This window comes from Aptenodytes patagonicus, chromosome 2, assembly GCF_965638725.1.
Source record: "Aptenodytes patagonicus chromosome 2, bAptPat1.pri.cur, whole genome shotgun sequence".
In the NCBI taxonomy this organism is placed as follows: Eukaryota; Metazoa; Chordata; class Aves; order Sphenisciformes; family Spheniscidae; genus Aptenodytes; species Aptenodytes patagonicus.
The window spans coordinates 99,119,147-99,143,317 of record NC_134950.1 but is presented as its reverse complement, the minus strand read 5'-3'; the positions used below and the strand labels follow the sequence as shown (position 1 = coordinate 99,143,317).

Below are 24,171 nucleotides of genomic sequence, written 5' to 3'. Positions count from 1 at the left end.
ACACCTTTTCTTGTGATAGCTCCAGAATGGAGTGGGCGCTTCTTAGACATTCAAAAGAAAAATATCTCATTCAAAAGAAAGGCTGTATCTCCAAATGCAGACTGTCCCACCTGATGGCTTTAATGAGAAACATGGTAAATCAGCTGATGGGGGTACCTGTGCTGCAATTCTTCATCTCCCCACCTTCATCTCCTGAACCAGTTTAGCTGTCCCTTGACTACACTTGATTTGTACAACCTCAAGGCAGGAAGACAAAGGTTATAGCAAGGAGTCACAACAAAAGGGCTGCTTTTAAATCTCCAAGGGCAGATTCCTCTTTTGAGCCAGAGCTCCATGCACTGTACCATGGGCATGAAGTATCTGGGAGCCAATTTTAGCTCCATGAGCTTTGAGGTCAACCAATCCTTAAAGTACTTGGAGGAACAGCTCCAGGACAACTCTAAGATGTGCCATTAGCATAAGGTCAGATACCCCTACTATCCCCAAAGGACAAGGTCTAAAGAAAAACAGCTCTGCCCAGCTGCCCTCATCCTACTGAGATGTCTCAAAATTTTTGTGTCAAGAAAGAGTTAGGTGCCTTCGAAAGCCTCCCAGAAGGGCAGTTTATTAGACCTGAATTTAGACTTCTGAGTTAGGCAAATGGATTTTCTTGAAGTTATCAAAGGCACTTACCTTTCCCCATTGAATATACTGGAGAAGCGGGACACTTGCTTTTGGAGCATGGCTTTTTCAAGTACCTGAAGCTTAGATGCAATTCCTGTGTTTAAATTAGGCAGGCTGCAGGTGCACTGCTGAGGGGCCAGAAAACAATCCCCTGCACCCTTGCTGCTACAAGACAAACCTGCATCAGAGGTTTGTTATTGGTTGTGTACTCTTCTGTACCATTAAGCGTTCATAGACCCAGGTCAAGCCCACTGGTCCGACAATTTCTAGTAACATTACCAAAAATCTGCATAAAGACAAACACCACCACCTTTTTATTTTAATAAAAATCAAACTTTTAGCAATTTCACTGAAGAAAAACATGCCTTTCCTTTACACAAATCTCTGCCTAAGATCCTAAAAGTACCAGCTATGAGCAGAAAACCAGCTTACTGTGAAAAGCAATTAGGCCTTTGCATATTTTAAAATTATTTCATGTGCAAGTCAACTCACAAACCACACTCCAGGGATGCAGTCTGAGGCGCCAGAGGCCAAGATAAGGTTTTGAAGTTCACCACAGGATAAAACTGTCACAAATCCAATAATAAAGTAAAACTAGAAACAAAGGAGACCAATGCTGATCTCTGAATTGTGAAATTACTCAGGTGAGGATACTCTCTCTCATTAATAGAAAAAGACATAATCGCTACCATGGTCTTAGGCTGCTTTCCCCAGCAGCAGGCATCACCTCTGCCCTATTTAAATTAAATCTCAGCTAGACATCAGCTCTCACCCAAGTCTTTTTGCTGATCAGGCACTGAGAAAACCAGGACACTGGCACCATCTGGGTCAGATTAAAAAGGAGATCTAGAGATATGTGTCATTAGCATAGGGGTGGCGTGATGTCTCAAACTGCCTGTATCCCCAGGTAGCTTCACAGACTTATTACAAATCCATAGGATTTGTAAGCAAGCGACCACATCCACGTGGGGAAGCAGGACTTGCATGTGAGGACCCCTCGAATCAGAGCAAAGGGGAAAGAGCAGAACTGAACAAGTATTGCAAGCCCAGTGCATTAACCTTTTTAGTGAAGCCAGCAGAAAAGTCTTTTACCTTACAGGATAAAAAAAAAGCAGTAAATTACCTTCACTTCACCTGTTTCTAGGAGCTGAAAATTCACCTCACAGTAGGTCCAATTTCTGAATTATAGTCATGACTTGCAGATCCATAGGTGGCAAGACAATGCGAGGATTCCCAGGAGTACCAGAACTACCTTCTCTGTACCCTCTGATAGCAGGGAAAGGTCAGAAACACAATCAGGGCCACCAGCCCCCATTTTTAGCCCTATGCATTGCAACTAGAATTACATCTCACAAATTACTAGAAAGCCCGGTATAATGCCTAGATTTGCGATAACAGTGGGCAAAATGAAAGGAACAAACCAAAAATAGAAGGAGCACTCAAACTCTGTTTTATTCCATCATTATAATGGCTGAAATCAGAAAGATTTGCTAGGAAGCAAATCTAACAAATCTAACAGCAAAACATTAACTGTGCAAGTGTTAAAAAGATAGAGCTTGAATAGCAGAAGGTCTAAGTAAAGTTTTAACTGGGCAGGTGATGAGGAAAGGTAAAGAAGACATAAGTCCTAGCTGATTTGAACTGTCCTGGAATTTTACTATAGAAATCCAACTTCAACATAATGATTTTTTTTTTTTAAGATTGTAATAAATGATTGTTTACCTCTTCATTAATTGTTCAGAAGTTAGCGAATGTAAATTTAGCAGAGAAGTAAGGAATGATTCTAGATCCATAAGGACTGGTGCTTGAGGTGAAGGCTTCCTTTGAAGTAATTCTTTAATTAGGGCAGAAAGACTGTCTTAACCTTAGGGGAGCAAGAGGAAAAGAACAAAGTGAGAAACCAGAAGAGATCAGGTGCACTTTTCTATCATTTGGAAGAAGGGAGAAGTGAGAAAAAAAAAAAACTAGACAGCAAACGGTCACTGAGAATGCAGCGTAAAGCAGTGAAATGTAAGGACAAAAGCAAACAGCCTTTCTGAGCAAGTAAGAACTTTGTCTGAATAAAGTTAAGTTCCCAGGTGTTCTTCTATCTTATTCAAATAATTTGTTCGGAGAGCTGAGGAGCTGACTTTGCTGTCCCTGCCTGCAGTTATTCTAGCTGCACATGTTGTCCTCACTTCTCAGTTTTCATCCTCTTGAGTTCTCCATGTCTTTCCTACTGACCTTTCTGAGCTCCACATTTAGGTAGAACATTTAGCCTGTTCATTAAAAAGGCAGTGCTCTGGATCTCAGCTGCACATTCAAATGAAATTCAGTAGAACTTTATTGGAAATCAAGAGTAAAAATTCATATGATGAGGTTTTTCACATGTGCAAAGCTTCCGATACCATCACTGGTACCACAAAGTAAAATATGGGAGCTATTCAGAATAAGAGATGTAATCAAAGATTCATGGAAAATAAGCCTAGAAGGGATTTCTTTTAGCCTATACTACTATCCCAGACAACAGCAACACACAAAGGAATTATCTAATATATATAACTGTAACTAATTGAAGTCATTAGTTCACTAATCCTTCTAGCAGTCTCCCATTTACTTAAGGGGTATTAAATGGAACTGGCTGGGAGTTTCTCAGCAACATGATTTTACATTTGAAAGAGTTTTTGTTGACAAAAAAAAAAATCAGACATTTATGAAAACTTCTTTTGGGAAGGGGGTCTTATTTTTGTCACTGTGATACAAACTTTCTGACCTCAAAATAAGAAGAAAGCATGGGACCACTTACTTCCTCTGCTCTGGAATAACCAGTACCTTTCTAGTTAGGATGCTCCAGCAGGATGAGAGATCCAACATGGAGTCCTGCTGTACATATTGCAGGTCAGGATAGCAAACCCCAGTTGGTGTATTACAGAATTAGCCAATCTTTTTTTGGGGGGATACCATGCATGCAATTATTGGACCTCTAACTAGACCCATGGCGAGACGGAGAGCCTCACCAAGGAGTAGCCCAAAGCATGCTCTTTACGTTTCTGTCCCCATGAATAATATCTCGACTGCATCATAAAGAGGAACAAAAAATATTTTAATTGTGAAAAATTTTATGGGGTATTTCCTATTCAGCACTTGTTTCTTGTTTGGCACAACACTGCTGCTAAGTTGTTACATTTGGGGAAACTGAGGCACTAAGCGGAAGAGCTGGGACTAGGCTCCTGGAATCCCCCAGTCCTGGGCTGAACAATCTAGTCTGCTCTGCTTCCCTCTGGGGTTTATAGTCTTGCCAGACTACAGCTTGAGATCTTCAAGACACAAGAGCAGATACTATTCACAGATGATTTTACAATTGAATGTCCTAGCCAGAAAACCTGCCTGAAAGGTTTCTAGGTATTATTTAAGACTGATTTAATGATAAAACAAGGATGGTTAACAGTACCTTCTATTCATCTACTTATTATGTAAAAGTGCAATGGCCTCGGTAGCATTGCGGCATGCCTTCACCCCAGCCTCTTGGGGATAGGAAGATAATTCAGATGTTGCATGCTTGTGGAACTGAGCCACGTTACAGTCAAAGAGCTGATTTCTCCCTTTAAAAACTAAAAAAGGAAAGTCAGATGAGATGATGAATATCTGGCCTCTGTTTTTAGACACTGACAATCTTCTGAGGCATTTGATTCTAAAATTCACTTAAAATAAAAAAAATGCAAAAAACCCAAAGTCATTCCTTTCTCCTTCCTGAGACACTGTCCTGAGTGTTTGCTTAGACTCCTTTTCCTTGGGATGTGGCCACAGTGCTTTTAGGACTGTTTTGTCCAAGTCTATATATCCAGGGAGGAGCTACCATTCACAGCACTGCAAGTTAGACCCTTCTTTCCACTACACAGACGGATTAGTCTCCTTACTTAGTTTAGCAAGCCCTCCATTGCTTGAGAACAGTGGTCAGATCAATTTGTTTTAATTGGCCTGAGGGCTGGAGTCCCAGAGAAAACCCAGTAAAACATCACGTAATAATGTCAAGGGGCTTCTTGCTCATTTTTTTCCACAAGGAGGACACTAGTGCTCATCCTCCTGCTCTGAACTTTTGAGAGGAATTTCAATTATTTGAAAAAAATTCCATTATTAGTTTTTGGCTTCCCCTTCTGAACTGTTTCTGGATAGACAGACAATATACCAGATAGACTATTTCAGTTGGAAGGGACCTACAACAATCATCTAGCCCAACTGCCTGACCAATTCAGGGCTGACCAAAACATAAAGCATGTTGTTAAGGGCACTGTCCAAATGCCTCTTAAACACTGACAGGCTTGGGGCATCGACCACCTCTCTAGGAAGCCTGTTCCAGTGTTTGACCACCCTCTTGGTAAAGAAATGCTTCCTAATGCCCAGTCTAAACCTGCCCTGGCACAGCTTTGAACCATTCCCATGCGTCCTATCACTGGATCCCAGGGAGAAGAGCTCAGCACCTCCCTCTCCATTTCCCCTCCTCAGGAAGCTCTAGAAAGCAATGAGGTTGCCCCTCAGCCTCCTTTTCTCCAAACTAGACAAGCCCAAAGTCCTCAGCTGCTCCTCATAGGACATTCCTTCCAGCCCTTTCACCTGTGTCATGGTTTAACCCCAGTCAGCAACCAACCAGCAAACAGCTGCTCAACTCACCCTCCCCTGCCCCAGTGGGACAGGGGACAGAATCAGAAAAGCAAAAGTAAGAAAACTCATGGGTTGAGATAAGAACAGTTTAATAACTGAAATGAAATATAATAAAAATAAATTGTAATGAAAAGGAAAACAACAAAAGAGAGAGAGCAAGGAACAAAACCCAGGAAAAACAATTGATCCAACCACTCACCACCTGCCAACTGATACCCAGCCAGTCCCCAAGCAGTGGTCACTGCCCCCCAGCCAACTCCCCCCAGCTTATATACTGAGCATGACATCATATGGTATGGAATATCCCTTTGGCCAGTTTGGGTCAGCTGTCCTGGCTGTGCCCCCTCCCAGCTTCTTGTGCACCTCCTTGCTTGCAGAGTGTGGGAAGCTGAAAAGTCCTTGACTTAGTATAAACACTGCTTCGCAACAACTAAAACATCAGTGTGTTATCAACATTATTCTCATACTAAGTCCAAAACACAGCACTGTACCAGCTACTAGGAAGAAAATTAACTCTATCCCAGCCGAAACCAGGACAGTATCCACCCCTTATCCTATACCTTCCACATCATTCCCAGGTCTCATACTTTCCAATCATTCCAATTAATCACCACCACTTTTCCTGTCTTTTAATATATACACACAGATATCATTCCCTTGGTCTATGGGCCATCCCTCTAAAATGTCCGTTGGTTTCATTTAGTCCATGACTTTGGGTTCCCCCTCTCATAGCAGTTTCTCAGGACGAGAGATGGTGTGTGGTGTTGGACTGTTGCATGCTGAAGTCAGTTCTGGTTTTGTCACTGCTGCACTTTGCTCGGTTTCATCGAAGTTCATTCTTCATTAATCTGGGTGATTCTTACTGTAATACTGTTGATATGGCATATAGCAACCACAGAAGTGATGACATGCAGTATTACGTAGCAATTAACATCACACAGTTCAAATCATTGGCTATTCTCACCCAACATCAAATCCCCTTGAGGTACACATCGGACTTCCCCATCCTTCCGCATCACTCACCAAGTGCACCCAGGTCCTTGAGCAAAAGCAATCCCACAGATGGGTTTGCCTTTGCCCGAGGCAGGAGTAACCCAGACTGCCTTCCCCAGCATATTTTTTATGTGCACTACAGGGACTTTATCCCCCTCTACAGCATGTAAAAGTTTTGATTGGGTGGGGCCAGCTCGATTGGCAGATCCCCTAGTGTTGACTAACCAGGTGGTCTTCACTAAATGTCTATCCCAATGTTTAAATGTTCCACCACCCGTTGCTTTCAGTGTAGTCTTTAACAGTCCATTATGTCGTTTGATTTTCCCAGAGGCTGGTGCATGACAGGGGATGTGATACACCCACTCAATGCCGTGCTCTTTGGCCCAGGTGTCTATGAGGTTGTTTCAGGAATGAGTCCCATTGTCTGACTCAATTCTTTCTGGGGTGCCACGTCGCCATAGGACTTGCTTTTCGAGGCCCAGGATAGTGTTCCGGGCGGTGGCATGGGGCACGGGATATGTTTCCAGCCATCCGGTGGTTGCCTCCACCATTGTAAGCACGTGGCGCTTGCCTTGGCGGGTTTGTGGGAGTGTGATATAATCGATCTGCCAGGCCTCCCCATATTTATATTTCAGCCATCATCCTCCATACCAGAGGGGCTTTAACCGCTTGGCTTGCTTGACTGCAGTGCATGTTTTACATTCATGGATAACCTGTGCAATAGCGTTCATGGTCAAGTCCGCCCCTCGATCACGAGCCCATCTGTATGTTGCATCTCTTCCTTGGTGACCTGAGGTGTCATGGGCCCACTGAGCTATACATAGTTCACCCTTATGTTGCCAGTCCAGATCCACCTGAGCCACTTCAATCTGAGCAGCCTGATCCACCTGCTCGTTGTTTTGATGTTCTTCAGTGGCCCGACTCTTGGGTACGTGAGCATCTACATGACGGACTTTTACAGCCAGGTTCTGTACCCGGGCAGCAATATCTTGCCACAATGCAGCAGCCCAGATGGGTTTGCCTCTGCGTTGCCAATTGCTCTGCTTCCATTGCTGCAACCACCCCCACAGGGCATTTGCCACCATCCATGAGTCAATATAGAGATAAAGCACTAGCCACTTTTCTCGGTCAGCAATGTCTAAAGCCAGCTGGATGGCCTTTACTTCTGCAAATTGGCTCGATTCACCTTCTCCTTCAGCAGTTTCTACAACTTGTTGCATGGGACTACATACAGCAGCCTTCCACCTCCGATCCTTTCCACAATACAACAGGACCTATCAGTGAACAGAGCATATTGTTTCTCATTTTCTGGTAGTTCATTATACAGTGGGGCCTCCTCAGCACGCATCACATCCTCCCCTAGCAATATTCCAAAATCTTTGCCTTCTGGCCAGTCCATGATCACTTCCAAGATTCCTGGGCGACTGGGGTTTCCTGTTCAAGCCCATTGTGTGATCAGTGCGACCTACTTATTCCACGTAGCATCAGTTGCATGATGTGTACAGGGGATCCTCCCTTCGAACATCCAGCCCAGCACCGGCAGTCGGGGTGCCAGGAGGAGCTGTGCTTCAGTACCAACCACTTCCGAAGCAGCTCAAACCCCTTCATATGCTGCCAAGATCTCTTTTTTCGTTGGAGTATAGCGGGCCTCGGATCCTCTGTATCCTCGACTCCAAAACCCTAGGGGTCAACCTCGAGTCTCCACTGGTGCTTTCTGCCAGAGGCTCCAGGTAGGGCCATTCTCCCCGTCTGCGGCGTAGAGCACATTTTTTATGTCTTGCCCTGCCTGGACTGGCTCAAGAGATACTGTATGAACTATCTCCTGTTTAATTTTTTCAAAGGCTTGTCGTTGCTCAGGGCCCCATTTGAAATCATTCTTTTTCTGGGTCACTTGATAGAGAGGGTTTACAATCAGACTGTAATTTGGAATATGCATTCTGCAAAAACCCACAACACCTAAGAAAGCTTGTGTTTCCTTTTTGCTAGTTGGTGGAGACATGGCTGTTATTTTGTTAATCACATCCATTGGGATCTGATGACATCCATCTTGCCATTTTATTCCTAAAAACCGGATCTCCTGTGCAGGTCCCTTGACCTTACTTTGTTCTATGGCAAAACCGGCTTTCAGAAGGATTTGGACTATTTTCTTCCCTTTTTCAAAAATTTTTCCTGCTGTGTTGCCCCACACAATGATGTCATCAATGTATTGCAGGTGATCTGGAGCTCCACCCTATTCCAGTGCAGTCTGGATCAGTCCATGGCAAATGGTGGGGCTGTGTTTCCACCCCTGGGGCAGTAGGTTCCAAGTGTACTGGATGCCCCTCCAAGTGAAAGCAAACTGTGGCCTGCACTCCGCTGCCAAAGGGATTGAGAAAAACGCATTAGCAATATCAATTGTAGCATACCGTTTGGCTGCCTTTGACTCCAGTTCGTATTGAAGTTCTAGCATGTCCAGCACGGCAGCACTCAGTGGTGGCGTGACTTCATTCAGGCCACAATAGTCTACTGTTAGTCTCCACTCTCCATTAGACTTCCGCACTGGCCATATGGGACTGTTAAAAGGTGAACGAGTCTTGCTGATCACTCCTTGGCTCTCCAGTCGACGAATCAGCTCATGAATGGGAATCAGGGAGTCTCGGTTGGTGCGATACTGCCACTGGTGCACTGTTGTAGTAGCGATTGGCACCTGTTGGTCTTCGACCTTCAGCAACCCCACAACAGAAGGGTCCTCCGAGAGACCAGGCAAGGTAGACAGCTGTTTCATTTCTTCCGTCTCCAAGGCAGCTATACCAAAAGTCCACTGGTACCCTTTTGGGTCCTTGAAATACCCTCTCCTGAGGTAGTCTATGCCAAGGATGCACAGAGCCTCTGGGCTAGTCACAATGGGGTGCTTCTGCCATTCATTTCCAATTAGACTTACTTGGGCTTCCAATACAGTTAGCTGTTGGGATCCCCCCATCACTCCAGAAATACAGATGGGTTCTGGCCCTTTATAGCTTGATGGCATTAGGGTACACTGTGCACCGGTGTCTACTAGAGCCTTATAAGTCCGTGGGTCCAATGTGCCAGGCCATCAAATCCACACAGTCCAGCAAACCCAGTTGTCCCTTTCCTCCACCTGGCTGGAGGCCGGGCCCCTCTAGTCCTGGTCATAGTATTTGTTACTCATTTCCTGTAAATACGAGTCAGGAGTCTCTTCATTAAGATCAGAAGTAAGATTGGCCCATTCTACTCTGTCTGGGGAACTGCCTGCTGGAAACTGGAGCAGCAATTTTCCTGGAAGAACCCCCTTGTGTGATTGTTTTCCCTTGCAACTCATGTACCCATGCCTCCAGGGCTGAGGTAGGTTTTCTGTCCCACTTCCTCATGTCCTCTCTGTGGTCACGCAGGTAAAACCATAGGATGCCCCGTGGTGTGTACCCTTTATATCCTCTCTCTTGAGCAAAAGAACACTAATTCCTAATAGCTGAGATACTGGTCCATACAGGTGGGGAGTAGGACCTGTCCTCTCTGAGTTGCTGGACCTCCCAGGACAGTTTCTCCACAGCCGAGACGAGGGAGGAAGAGAGGCTTTCTTCATATTCCCGAGCTGGCCAGCCAATTCATCCACCGTTTGTCCCTCTCCGTCTTTCCAGGTCATTACTGCCAATGAATTGGCATACGACGATGGTGCGCTCCGTATAAAACTTCTGCCACATGGGTCGTGTGCACTTGACTTCATCTGGATCTTTGGATAACTGCTCATTGTCCAGGTCACCATAAATCACTCCAGCATGGCTAATTCCTCAGGTACTGGATACCTCTCTCCATGGTGGTCCACTTGCCTGGGTGACATACATCATCTTCCTTGAAGGGATACCTTTCCTTCACACTTGACAGGAGTCGCCTCCAAAGGCTGAGGATTTGTGTCCCTTTTCCAATCACTTTGTCAATGTCCCCTTCCCTGGAAAGGGATCTAATTCCAGGCTGCGGGCCCCATTATCCCAGCATCGGAGCAGCCAGGTGACAACATGCTCGCCTGGACGATGGCTGAAATCTTTTCGTATATCTCGCAGCTCACTCAGGGATAGAGATCGGGTGGTTACCACCTCATTTATGAGTTCTTCCTCTTCTTCCTCCCCAGGCAGTGGCCGGCTCTCCTGCTCCTGTTCTCATGATAGCCCTACTCCAAGGCAGTCTGCCTCGTACACTTCTTCCTCTGGCTCCCTTTTAGAAGTTTCTTCCTCCCTTACTAAACGAGCCGACTTCCGCTTCCAAGATTTCTTCTTGTGTACGGGGGAGACTGATACCGGCACAGGCTGGTTCTTTGGTTCAGCCGCAGGGCCTGTCGCCGGGGTTTGAGTGGCCGCAGGGCCTGTCATTTTATCATCAGATCCAGAGACCTTCTCTTCCCCTTGAGGGTACTGAATAGTGTTGAACAGGGCTCGGTAGGCATGGGCCAGGCCCCAGCATGTTGCAGTGATCTGTGTCTCTCTGGAGTTGCCAGGGTGACAGCATACTTTTTCCAAATATTCTACTAATTTTTCAGGATTCTGCACTTGTTCAGGGGTGAAGTTCCAAAACACTGGGGGTGCCCACTGTCCTAGATACTTGCCCATGCTATTCCACACACCCTGTCACTCATAACTATCCAGCCTTGGGGCAGATCTCTGGATGATATTCTTAAATTGCTTATTAACCTTAGACAAAACCAAAACAATATTCCCAAGAAATACCAATAGAAGTATCTTAACTACCCAAGGATGTTCAAGATACTGAAAAGTTACTGTAATGAAGGAGGAAACATCATAGAAGAAGGTAGCAAAGCTGCCATTCTGTATTTCCTCCATAAAAAAGTCTCAGACGAGGAACTATAATTGCTAATTGTCTCCACGAAGTGGTACCCAAAGTACAGTAACGGCTTCAGTACAAAGCTTAAATACCAGATTAAGCTCAAGGCCAGTGTTTTAATAACAAACCTCCCAGGCAACCCATCACTAATCACTGCAGACCACAGCAAACTGCAAAACCCAATGCTAATCTTTAACATGTACAGCAAAAAAGAGCATGATGCAGATCAGATAAAATAATATCGAGAAGAGATGAATAAATATTGTGACCCACAACTGTTAACAAATTCCTTAATGCGCTCTGATTAATCTGTTGTTATCTCAAACCCTTCGTGCCCCACATTAAGCACCAAAAAAAAAAAAAAAAGGACTGTCATGGTTTAACCTCAGACAGCAACTGAGCACCACACAGTCACTTGCTCACTCCCCCCCCACCGTGGGATGGGGGAGAGAATTGGAAGGGTAAAAGTGAGAAAACTCATGGGTTGAGATAAAAAGTTTAATAATTGAAATATAATAATAATAATAATAATAATAATAATAATAATATACAAAGCAAGTGATGCACAGTGCAATTGCTCACCACCTGCTGACCAATGCCCAGCCAGTCCCCGAGCAGCGGCCCCTCCGGCCAGCTTTCCCCTGTTTATGTACTGAGCATGACGTCACATGGTATGGAATGTCCCTGTGGCCAGTTTGGGTCAGCTGTCCTGGCTGTGCCCCCTCCCAGCTTCTTGTGCACCTCCAGCCTTCTCAGTCGGTAGAGCATGAGAAGCTGAAAAGTCCTTGACTTAGTATAAACACTGCTTAGCAACAACTAAAACATGGTTGTGTTATCAACATTGTTCTCATACTAAGTCCAAAACCCAGCACTGTGCCAGCTGCTAGGAAGAAAATTAACTCTATCCCAGCCGAAACCAGGACAGTCTATACAGACACTGATACACACCTTCCCCGTGCATGTAGTGCCAGAGTTGAAAGCAACCCACTTCTCACAGCATCTTGCAATTCTGCTTACAGCATAACACCGATGTATTTCTCCCACCATCACTCACTTCATCCTCTGTAGAGAGGAAGACAGACCCCAGAATATGAATTTCTCAGCTTGGCCCCAAAAACCACTTTGCACACATTCAAGAATAACCAAGACCTTTGTAAAATCAATGGACTTTACATAGCATTTATAGACAAAAGTATATGCTACCAAAAGGTCTGCTGAATGCTTTAGGTGGGCATTACTATCAAAATATTCCACATCAAAAGCCACCATATGGCTTTCTGGAAACCTTCTGCTCCATCACAGTGTGGTAGCCTGATATTTCATTGCTTTGTCTGCCTCCCAGTATGACATGCGCTAAATCTAAGAAATTGCTTGCGTCTATTCATGTCTCCATTCAGCACTACGCCTGCTCTCCTCTACTTCCTCCTCCATTTAACACTGTAGGATAGAGAGACGTGTATGGCATCAGGAAATATTTCTCCCATTGCACTACTTTGGATTTGCCTTCTGTTTGCTTGCTTGGCATCAGGGAATTTTTCTCAAGGACGGTTTTGCACAAGTATCTATGTTAAGCTCTGTTCATATTGCTTCAGGACAGATACAGTATTCAAGCTCAAGCTTTGGAGTGAGGATCACTACACTAAGTAACCAGAGATTTTAATGGATGCCTTGAAGGCTCTAAAGCTAGAGAAATGTAAAAGGTATACCATTTCAGTGTATATCTCCAACACAACCTGATGCCTTTTCCCTTTCAAAACAGAAGATATTAGCAAGTTGTCTGGTTTAGAAGCATCAGCTTATGGAAGGAGTGGGAACCTACCCTACTTCCATGCTGCTTTTTTTAATAAACGCATAACAACTGCAGGGGCAAAAGCGAACTGCTACGTCTGTTCATGAACATAATCGCTGTGTTTTCTCTTCCAGCTCATCCTTGCCACGTGGGAAGGAGGCTACAACTTGCAGTGCCAGAACCTCCACAGCGCAGGGGAGGCCGACATCCGGGTGAGAGACAGCAACAGCTCAGCCCCCAGCATCCACGGCAGCCCTTCCCTCCGCGTCATCGGTGCAACACTTCTGCGTTCACGGCAGTGATAAGGATGTTACTGACGGCATCTTTAACATGAGGGCTTTAATCAAGTTGCCTAGCAGCTGGTAGCAAACAAGAAGTGTTCTCTTTCTGATTCAATATAGATGCATCCTTGTTGTAGAAAGCATGATAGAGAGTATTTTGAAAAGCCATATATCAAGATCTGTGATCCAAACAGTGTTGCCTGACTATTAAAACAGAGAATATGGATAATTTAAAAATTTGGAAGAAAAATCTACCATCTAAAATGTAACACTTGTTGGGCTGTAGCTGGAAATGGACTTAAGCCCAACTCTAAACTCTGGAAAACTGCAGAAACATTTTGCTGGCTTGGCTCATCTCTAGTTTCAATCCTTATTTCTGCATCACAGCAATTCCATGTATTAACCCTCTGTCATTCCCCACGTCAGGCTTACTTTCCAGATAACGCTAGCGCTCAAGGGCAGAAATATTGGTTAACTTATATAATTTTCCCCAACCCTCAAAATCTGTCTGTGTTATGGCAAGGGAAAGGTCAGCTAAATACCTTTTCCTATCAACAAGGTGTTTTCCCCCTTTCTGTTTTAACTAACTGGCTTCAACTGTCCTGGGACATATCCTGAGCTCTGATGAAGTGTCTCAACTCTAGAGGAGGGTGTATTCCATTGTGTCAAGTGTCAAATTTGGATTATTTAAAAAGAAGAAGCTGCCAGCAAAACCTGTTCAGTGCCAAGAAAGTATAAATGGTAGCACCCTTAAAAAAAACAACAAAAAAACCCCCACACAACTGTATCTTTGATGAAAAAAACCAGAACAATTAGAAAACCCTTCCTCAAAGTTTATATTTCTTAAATTATATTTAGATAATTATATATTTATACAATCACATTAAAAATGATGCGTTTTTTCTAAACTGCTTCATTCGAAAGGGAACTAAAATTGAAGCCAGAGCTTGTGCTCCTCCTTCAATAGGACATTAATGCCTTTTGGGAAGTTGCATGCCTAGGGACTGATGAAGTACAGCAATATTTAAGCCCTTTATTTAAGCCCCTTTATGGACAGATATTGATCTCCTGCTCCTTTGTTCTTACTTGTACAGGTAGCCAAGGTTCTGTGGTGGTATTATTTTTCCAAAGTAATTGAATTCATGGACACTATCTTCTTTGTACTGAGAAAGAAAAGCAGCCAGATCACCTTCCTTCATGTGTATCACCACGCCACTATGTTTAACATTTGGTGGTGTGTTCTGAACTGGATACCTTGTGGGCAAAGTAAGTCTCTGTTCGCTTCATCACCTGGGGTATAAGTCACCTGTTGCTAGAGGAGAATTACATCACCATGCAAAGCAAGTGTATCACTGACAGCACCATTAACATTCATAGCCTTTCAGAACTGTCGAATACCTGCAGATCGCAGTAAAATTAGAAGCATGGTTAAAAGTTCAGGGCAAAAAGATATCTGAGTGTTAGGCCCCAGATTTTCCATTTAGCTGCCACAACCCCTCATATTTACTTCTCTTCAAACCAGTTTTAGACAGGGTAACACTACTGAGTAGTACACAAGAGCAATCACATACAAGACCTACTCCAAAAGCAGATGTAGGAGGAAATCATGACCCTAGTAAAGTCAGTGTCAATCACGACAAACGAACTCAATTGCATTTTTACAAGTTTGACTCCTGTATGCATCAATCTGATATTCCGCTTTAGCAAGATACTTTACTTACATAATCGCTAATTAAAATACCAGTATGAGTTTGTTTTGTTTTAAATGAGAATACATCTCACTCAAGTAGTAGAACTACTGGACAGCCAGAACTGATCAATACGGTCTTACATTTCATATTGAAATAGCAGAAGTAGCAGCATCCTTTGCCTTACTATATTTTGAGTTCAATATACTTCACAACAGTAATCTCTAAACAGCTTGGCTCTTAGGAGGATATTGTAATTCATCATCTCCCCTGTTGAGGTGGGGGAAGATGTACGGTGCCACAGGCTGGCCACCTGGCATTCGTATACCAAGTCCAAACAGCAGAGAACTACTTCAGGTGTCTCACAACATGCACACTTTTCCAGGGCTTCATACAGCCAGAGGCTGCCTGTGGCATTGTTATCAGAGTTGAGAAGACAATCAGTTTTCTTCCTTTGAGCTATTAAAGGGAGTCACCTCAGTCTGCTGTAATATTTGGTAAAGCAACTTGTTGCAGATGTTTTTCAGAACAAAAAGCAGAATTCACATTTGTTGGTACTTATTATAGACAGCACAAAATCAAAGTGAATCACTGTTACAGGTAGAAGCAGAGATCAAGGATTTCATAGCAATTACGAGCTATTTCTACAGAGGTGTAAACAAATTAGTGGGGGTTTGTGCCTTCTACTGTGTGAACATATTCCCCACACTTTGCACTACCTTTGCACTATTATAATTAACAGCCTGGAAAAAAATCAGTAGCTAAGTAATTAATCAGTAATTATTAAGTAATTAATCAGTGGAAAATCAAAACAATCAGTGAGACCATCTTCTAGTTGTCAAGCACTGCCATCAAATGCATGAGCATACAGCAGATAGAGTAGTACTGCTACTTCTCAATAGTCTGTAAGGCACAGAGAAGTAGAATTTGCTCTAGAATTAGTATTTGCTCTAGAATTAGTATTTGCTAAGTGTAACTAACTAGAGTGGCAAGCTATTATCTGGGGTGAAATTCTGGAAATCTGCATCTAGCAGAAGAGCCACTGAAGAAAATGAGAGCGGTGCTCATACACTGCCACACGAGGTTAGTTTAATTCAGAGTAAAGCCCTTACTACCGCATCAGGGAGCAGGAGAGCGGGTGCCTCCCAGGGCGCTAAGCTGCCGTACCAGCAGCAGTCACCCACATCAGCGCCTAAAGCTTACAGCGATAATGGACTCGTGCAAATAACGTTTGGGAGGGGAACAAAAGCAGTAACCTGTAAACTACAGAATAGAAAAGGAAAGTGGAGAAAATGAAAAATACAGGATGAAAATAAAATATTCAGCATGAGAAAAAACCCTATAGGAAGTATCATTCAGCCTGTCAGTTGTCCCTAGGAGAGCATCTCTTCACATCAGGAATGTCTTTAGCAAAGGACAAGCACAGAGGGAAGACTTACCATATGCAGGAGACATTGCTAACAATAATATCTTCTCTCACTTTTTAGCACTTGGTATATAAAACGTTTCCCTTGTTGGATTTTTATAGGTTTCTTTGGACCCACTTTGAATAGCTTTATCCACGTGCTTATGTATTCTTATTACGGACTGTCAGTCATCCCTTCTATGCGCAAGTATCTGTGGTGGAAGAAATACCTCACTCAGGCACAATTGGTATATATCTATTTTAATCTCATTTTTGATGACCAGAAATCCTTCAAAATACGAGAGTTGAATGATAGATAAATATTGTCATTTGCAGAATTAAGCCAGTTAGAATTAAAATATAACAAAGCTATCAAACAGAATAAGTCACTAGTACAGCTTGCATAACTTAATAAAGGAAATGGTGCTCAGAAATATTTTCTACAATACAGTAGAAACTCTACAGTCCATAAAATTCCATTACTTTTGATCTCTTGCATAGAAAATGGACATTGCTTAATCATGGCAAATGGACTGATTAAAAAGTTATAAAAACTGTCTGACAGGGCCAGCCGGCTCCAAGACGGACTCACCACTGGCCAAAGCTGAGCCCATCAGCAAAGCTGGGGGCACCTCTGTGATATCATATTTAATAAAGGGCAAAAAATGCTGTACAGCAGCTGAGAGAGAGGAGTGAGAAAATGTGAGGGAAACAGCCCTGCAGACACCCAGGTCAGAGCAGAAGGAGGGGAGGAGGGGCAGAGATTTCCCTGCAGCCCGTGGAAAAGACCGTGGTGAAGCAGGTTGTCCCCCTGCAGCCCATGGAGGACCACGGGGGAGCAGATATCCCCCCTGCAGCCCACAGAGGACCCCACGCTGCAGCAAGTGGACATGCCCTGAAGGAAGCTACAGCCCATGGAGGACCCCACACAGAAACAGGCTCCTGGCAGGAGCTGTGGCCTGTGGGGGACCCACGCTGGAGCAGTCTGTTCCTGAAGGACTGCACCCCATGGAAGGGACCCACGCTGGAGCAGTTCATGAAGAACTGCAACCTATAGGAAGGGCCCACGTTGGAGAAGTTTGTGCAGGACTGTCTCCCTGGGAGGGACCCCAGGCTGGAGCAGGGGAAGAGCGTGAGGAGGAAGGAGCGGCAGAGCCAAAGCAATATGGACTGACTGCAACCCCCATTCCCTATCCCCCTGCACCACTTGGGGGAAGGCAGTAGGAGTAAGAAGTGAAGCTGAGCTTGGGAAGAAACAGGGGCTTAGGGGAAGGTGGTTTTAGTTTTGTTTTATTTCTTGCTATCCTTCTCTGTTATTAATTGGCAATAAATTAAATTAATCTTCCTGAAGTCGGGTCTGGTTTGCCTGTGATGGTAAGTTTTACCAATTACCCTCCCTGCCCTTATCTCAACCCACAAGTTTTTTCATCTTATTTTCTCTCCCTACTCTACTGAGGAGAGGAAGTGAGAGTGCAGCTGGGTGGGCACCTGGCAGCCAATCAAGGTTAACCCATCACACCGTGGTACAACTACAAAATGCAAAATTATGTAAACGAACTCTTAGACAAGACAGAAGTGGTCTGAGTTCTAAAAGTCTACTCCGACAGTTGCTGTACCCAAAGAGCTGAGCCACATCAAAAGCTTCTATCAACAAGATATAAGGCTTGATGTGAAATAAAGTTCCTTTCGCTTTTTTATCTTAGGGCCTGTTCATATTATTTGGAAGTTCAGATGTTTGCAGTGGGCTTAAACGTCTGTGTAGAAACATGTTTAGCAAATGCTTCTTCTCTGAGCTGAGACCATTCCTGCAGTTGAAACACGCTGCCCTGTTTGAAATGCACCTCAGCATGTTGGATTGAGGGCACTCTCAGCTGGCTGGGGAGTATCAGATGCACCAGCGTGGGCTGTGGTTCACAGTCCTAAATACAGCCAGCCTTCTGCAATTCCTTCTCCATCTCATTTTTGCTTCATTTGTCCCCATCTTAACTCCGTTAATGCAAACACCAGCCTACCTGAACTTCTCCTCGGACCTGGGATTTCCATTTTCTGTTCAGACTTCTAAAGCTATTGCCTGGAGTCTTCAGAGTTTTCTCGAGTTTCTGCCCAGTAACAGAGACAACGCTGTACCTGGCACAACACGGTCTAGAAGACAGAACAACCCCTATTAAAAAAAAAAAGTTTTCATTTTGCCAACTAGGCCTGTAAATTCATTTTTAGATATCTCTGACCCCTTATGTTTTTTTTTTCTAATTTCATCAGAGCGCCATCTTAACTTGGGCCTCACAATACATTCACAGGTTCAGAAAAGGATAGTTTTGAAGAGTAGTCAAACTTTCAAAGTGAGGACTAGGTGACATTGTTATATCAGATTCAGCTAGCACCGACCCTTTCTCAGCAAATACTCATGCATGATCTTTCCTCCACAGATCCAGTTTCTGCTCACTATTGTGCACACACTTAGTGCAGCTGTGAAGCCATGTGGATTCCCATTTGGCTGCCTCATGTTCCAGTCCTCCTACATGGCCACACTGGTTATTCTCTTCATAAATTTCTACATTAAGGTAAGCAGTCTTCCAAGAGCTCTCTGACAACAAGCGTGGGGAAAAAAAGAACTTTTTGGATAGCAGTCTTGATGAACTTACACGTAGAATGAGCATATCAGTACTTAAAATATGTTTGTATTAAAATATGTATGTCAGTTAAGAATCATAGATACAGTAATGTCTTCAAGAGACAGTTACTCGGTAATGATGACCTCCCCCTTGCAGCTCAGCTCTTCTGCACTTGCATAGCAAGTCAGGTACTGCATTCAGGAGTTAGGAGGTCTGAATTTGCTCTGTTGTGCAGCTTTTTGAGTCTTCCTCCCTCCTTGGAGAAACGAAACAAGCAGCTCTGTCTTTGCATTGTTTATTTCAACCTTTTTTAGCAGGGACTGCTCCAGCCTGCCTGCATACATAGAGCTTCTAGTGAAAAGGGCTTAAAATCTTTTTTGACATCAAGAAGTATTACAGTAATCTTAGTAAGGTAATATCACCCACGGCAGTGAAAGTGATACAGTTCCCTTAACACAGTCTGAAGCAAATATATACATCTGCATCAACACACACCAGACAGCTCCATTTTACAGTTAACCATAAGTAGCGTTTGGGGGGCACTAAATAAATCCAAGTATTTACTTTGGATTTTGCTTTTATAGACATACTGGAAAGCACCTTCAAGAACAGCTATAAAGGAAACCCCTGTCACAACAGAAATCAAGAACGGTTTCCATAAGGACTACTTTGCTGCTGTCAATGGATTCCTGAACAATAAGAAAGCACAATAAGTATAGTATTTCCTATGATGTTTTTTTTCTAAAAAAAAGAAGAATAAAAAAGACTGAATTACAAGCTTTAGCTTAAAACTTATTTGATTACATTTATCAGCTCTTTGTACTAGACACTTGTTAACGTACTGCTATTTAGGTTTTAACAAAACGAGTAGAATTACTTGTCCTGTCAAAGACCACTGTCGGAACAAAGAAGGCCAAGATCTTTCTCATATGAAAAAGAAAACCTTTCTGATCTCTAATGCTGACACAAAAACGCCTTATAAAACACTTGATGGATAAATCCATCAATGCCTTCAAAAGGTTAGGACTCTGTTCAGACTAATGTGGTGAGCACTTTCTCTGCGTGCAAGAGGTCTTGAGGCAAGGCTTCGCAGTGCACGCAACACATTCAGCTAAACTGTGGCCAAGGTCAGGAAAAGGAAGGAAAAAAAGGTAAGAATCATACCTTTTCCATCACCATACTCTTCTGCGCTTCTTCCCAGCCATTCCCCAAAGCACACTCCCTCCCCATGGACACCAGCGAGGTGCAGCCATCTCTTAGGTCCTGTGGGAGCCCTGGGGAAGGACATAAGAGAGGGCAGAGCCCAGGTACACCATCCCATAGTTTGCAGACAGACACGCACCATGCTCACTTGCTTTACGCATGTGCAACCTGACTCAAACGCCACGAAGGCTGGCAGGAGCTTGCTATTTCAGGGGGCTGGACTGGTAGCACCTGGGACTGCCCAGGATGGTATTTAGAATACATGGTATTACACCATGATATGAGTTTTTGAGCTCTGGTGAAAGCAAAACAAGTCACTTTGGATGTGCTAAATTAATAGGAGTTCTGAGTAAATGGATTTTGAAAGAAATAGGAGCTCAACAACTTAATAAAGATAAATCTTTTGAGTGTAAATGTGCACAAAGTTGATCCTATGTAAAGAGTGCTAATTTGAAGCAAACTGATATGCCACATTTTAATAGACTAGAAGATGCAGAAAATCTTGAAAGTGAATTCAGCAATGAGCAAATCACATTACATAGGAATTTCTGTGCTAGGTGGGCCTTATTCAGACTGGTCTCTGACTGGAGAAACAGATGGGACTGAGGCACAATCCTCTGTAGGGAAAGCAAGGAGATATTTGCTGCCTGCAGCTGTAGCGGTGTCTCTCTCACAATAGCCAGTCACCATCTTCTCTGCTTCAGTTAGCTGCATTCACCTCCCACTTAAATGGTTAGAAATGAAGAATACCCAAGGTTAGCTTTGGGGATCTGCCCTTGCCCTTTTCTCATTTAGCTCACTTCAAAATCTTTACTAAAAGTGGACATGGCCTTTTTCCTCTCCCTTTTTCACAGTGAAGTACTTCTGGTCTCTTCCAATCTGGTGTCTATAAATTCTTTCAACAAAAACATCTTTCGAAGTCTTCCCAGCCCAGCAAGCACCCGGACCGAAGCAGTTCTGTAAAGGGACTGTGTTGTCTCCCTCCTGTCACTCCACGGGGTCTCAGGGCAGGAAGGGGACAAACGACGTGTGCAGCCAGCACAGAGGGACCAAGCAGCTGCAGAGGGCCCACACGGAGAGAAGGCTGTCCCAAATCCCGCTCCTCCAATTCTTCTCCACCTCCTAGGTCAGTTATCCCCTCTAGATGATCTGTCATCAGGGGGTCTTGGAGACTGCAGGTGCAAAGGCAGGAAAGGTTTGTCCCAGGGAACGGTGCAGGGCAGCCGGCTTAGCTGGGAGCAGCCTGAAAGGCTGCAGGCACGAGGGCTCGTGGATAGGAAGGGAAGAGGCTGGGGAAGTGGTACAGGATGGGGGAAGAACAGACCGTTTTGTCCAGCAAAAGCAAGAGGAGAAAGTGGCACAGAGAAGGGTGTCTCAGGTCAGAGTTTAGTTTAAATTTGTGCTTGAAAGTCCCATTGGATGCCATCTGTCTCCAGCCAGTTCCGGCTCCGTTACAATATGGACGAAACCTTTCTGCTCCAGCAGAAAACTGAAATCCCCACAATGCTGCAGCACAGGCAGTACATTTGAGCAGCCTGGCTGCTAAACTGCATCATCATGAACTGGGTGACCAAAATAACGTCAATATTCAAACACTTTTGACAAGATAGCACACAAGGCAACTAGCTGAACCATTCATCTAAGGCAGGCAACAAAATGGTCGTGTGGCCCAGTATGGATCATTAGGCTGAGTGGAGTCCATAACCTTTTGATGGTAAAGCATGCATTTGACTATCAAGGTGGACAACGTCAGCGTGCTAAGTGTTAAAGTTTACTATGGCAACCAAACCCACAAATATTGTCTTTTGTTTTGTCTAAAACTCATTCAAAAGAAAAATAAATAAATAAATGCCTTACTTGAAACTCAAAGGGGGGGGGGGGGGGCGGAACCCAGGGAAAAAAACCAAGATGGTCTCACCTTGCAGATCCAGACTGGCCAGGAAGGCTGGAATCAGGTATGTTTTAAATTCTTCAGATCTGTCTTAACATCTTCAAAATGCTGCAACTTTGAAGAAAGAGAAGCATTGACTTTTTAAACTGATTTTCCTGTAATACATAACACTGTAAATAAACAAATTTTACTATCAGGTTGTCTCCACTCCCCTTTATTTAAGGCATCAAATTGCTGCAAAGTGGCTATGTGAGGCCACTTTTGTGGTGGAACATTTTCAGAAAGATCTTAGGACATTCACCTCAGACCGAGAAACAACTTTACACACCAACTTCATGCACACTGATGTAAAGCTCCCCTGTGTTTTTTGTACAAGTGTTGGCTGTGCTCTGCCCTCCTCATTGACTGGGCAGGTGGTATTTCTGCACATCATGCTCATGCGCACACACACACTAATTAGGTTAGTAGGAAACAGTTTTCTACAGTGTGCAGACACAGCATGTTTACACTTTCTACTTGAGATACCTTTCTTTGGTAGACTGAACGTCCCTGTCCCTCCTAGGCAGTCCTGCTTCTTAACAGCAGCTCTACAGGCAAGGCAAGCTCTCACCTTTGCTCCTGGGTTTTATTTCAGATGCGTGAAGTAGATGATGTGAATACCTCATACTGAGTTTGCCTTTTCCAGTGGAGAGAAAAACACTTTCAGCCCAAACTTCAGTCCAAACAGACTTGTTAAAATTATCCTGTGTGGTTCTGCTGCCTCCCTGTTCCCAGGCCCTCTTGCCTTGCAGATTTAGGCTGGTGAGATCCTTTTGATTCATCTATTATAATTATACCCATTTTACCCATTATAAATGGGTAAAAAAAGCAGTCTTGACTTTGATGAAGGAAAACTTCCAAATACTGCACGGGAGGAAGACCATTGCATCCCACTCATTAGTTCAACTGAGTTTGACTCCCAGTTTTTATTCACATTTAATTTAATACACTCTGTAGTGCCCCACACACAACACCAAAAACATCTCTAGATTTTGCTGTGCATGACAGTGTGAGGGCACAGTGAAGCATAACTGGAGCATCACAGTTGAGACATGGTGGAGATACAATTTACAGAACATCAGCTTTCCACCCAAACATACCTAGCTGGGACGAGTGACCTGATTTACCAGTTATTTGCCAAGATGTGGAGTTCTGTCAGTCAGTCCAGACTTCCTTACTGGCAATACAGCTTCTTGTGCCTGCTGTTTCTGCTACATAAAGGCTTTAAAATATCTCATTTGGGAGTTCTACCTGACAAAAATAAGTAAATAAATCAGGAGTCAACACAGCCTAGAAAGAAGCATGTGAATTTACAGCAAATCCTGCAGCTATGCTGCAGACTTGGCAGCTATGAGAGGCTTTTAACTGACACACATCTCCCAAAAGATGGGAGATAAAGGGTTTAGTTTGTTTCCCCAAAGAAGAGAATGGAAATCGGGTGTCTCCACATGCTACATGGGTGAGCTAATCACTTGGGCAGCAGGAAAAATAAAAACATCATACAGCAACCTTCCCCTTCACAAAGACAATCCCACTGAAAAAGTGTTTCTGGATTGAACCGTTCAGCTTGCCAGTAGTTTCCAGTCCATCAAATGCAGAAACCTCATGCACAGGAATCCTTGACACCTGGCTCCAGCCACTAAGGGAAACCTAGAAAGTGTTAAGATACTGAAATGGACAATGTTAAAGCAGAGATGCTCCATGGTTACCATGCTCACTCTCAAAGAGGCAGCGAGTCCTTTGCTTCTCTCATGGTCAAACCCTCATAAAAAACAATCTCAAACTTAGCTAGAGCAGTTCTGAGTGCTGCTGTAAAGCCCTGTACCAGATGTTACCATGCAGAGATGGTTTCTAGCACCATGGATGGAAAAAGTTGGTGTTATTCTTGAAAAGAGATAAGAGCTGTAACAGCTTATAGCGGCAAAGAGAATCCAGTCTGAAAGCTGCTGCTACCAACATATAGGCTGAGAAGGGATTCTGGCAACTAGGTGTTCATGGGGCATTTCAAGCTATATTCATGGCAAGCAGCAGTCTCTCTGTATTTGACTTCTTTGCAAGGACATGGTTTAGTGGGCATGGTGGTGCTGGGTTGACGGTTGGACTCGATGGTCTTAGAGGTCTTTTCCAACCTTAATGATT

The 24,171-nt window shown here is 43.9% G+C and overlaps 1 protein-coding gene across 1 annotated transcript in view; it reads left to right on the top strand.

Moving 5' to 3' along the window:
- Nucleotides 1-21,966, top strand: part of ELOVL2 (ELOVL fatty acid elongase 2) — a 58,432-nt gene extending 36,466 nt beyond the window's left edge. The window contains exons 4-8 of the mRNA XM_076330530.1: nucleotides 13,048-13,125; nucleotides 14,289-14,460; nucleotides 16,411-16,535; nucleotides 18,714-18,848; nucleotides 19,484-21,966. Of these exons, the coding sequence (XP_076186645.1) occupies nucleotides 13,048-13,125; nucleotides 14,289-14,460; nucleotides 16,411-16,535; nucleotides 18,714-18,848; nucleotides 19,484-19,612 (639 nt within the window). The 3' untranslated portion in view covers nucleotides 19,613-21,966. The remainder of the gene's footprint in view (nucleotides 1-13,047; nucleotides 13,126-14,288; nucleotides 14,461-16,410; nucleotides 16,536-18,713; nucleotides 18,849-19,483) is intronic.
- The last annotated feature ends 2,205 nt before the right edge of the window (nucleotides 21,967-24,171 follow it).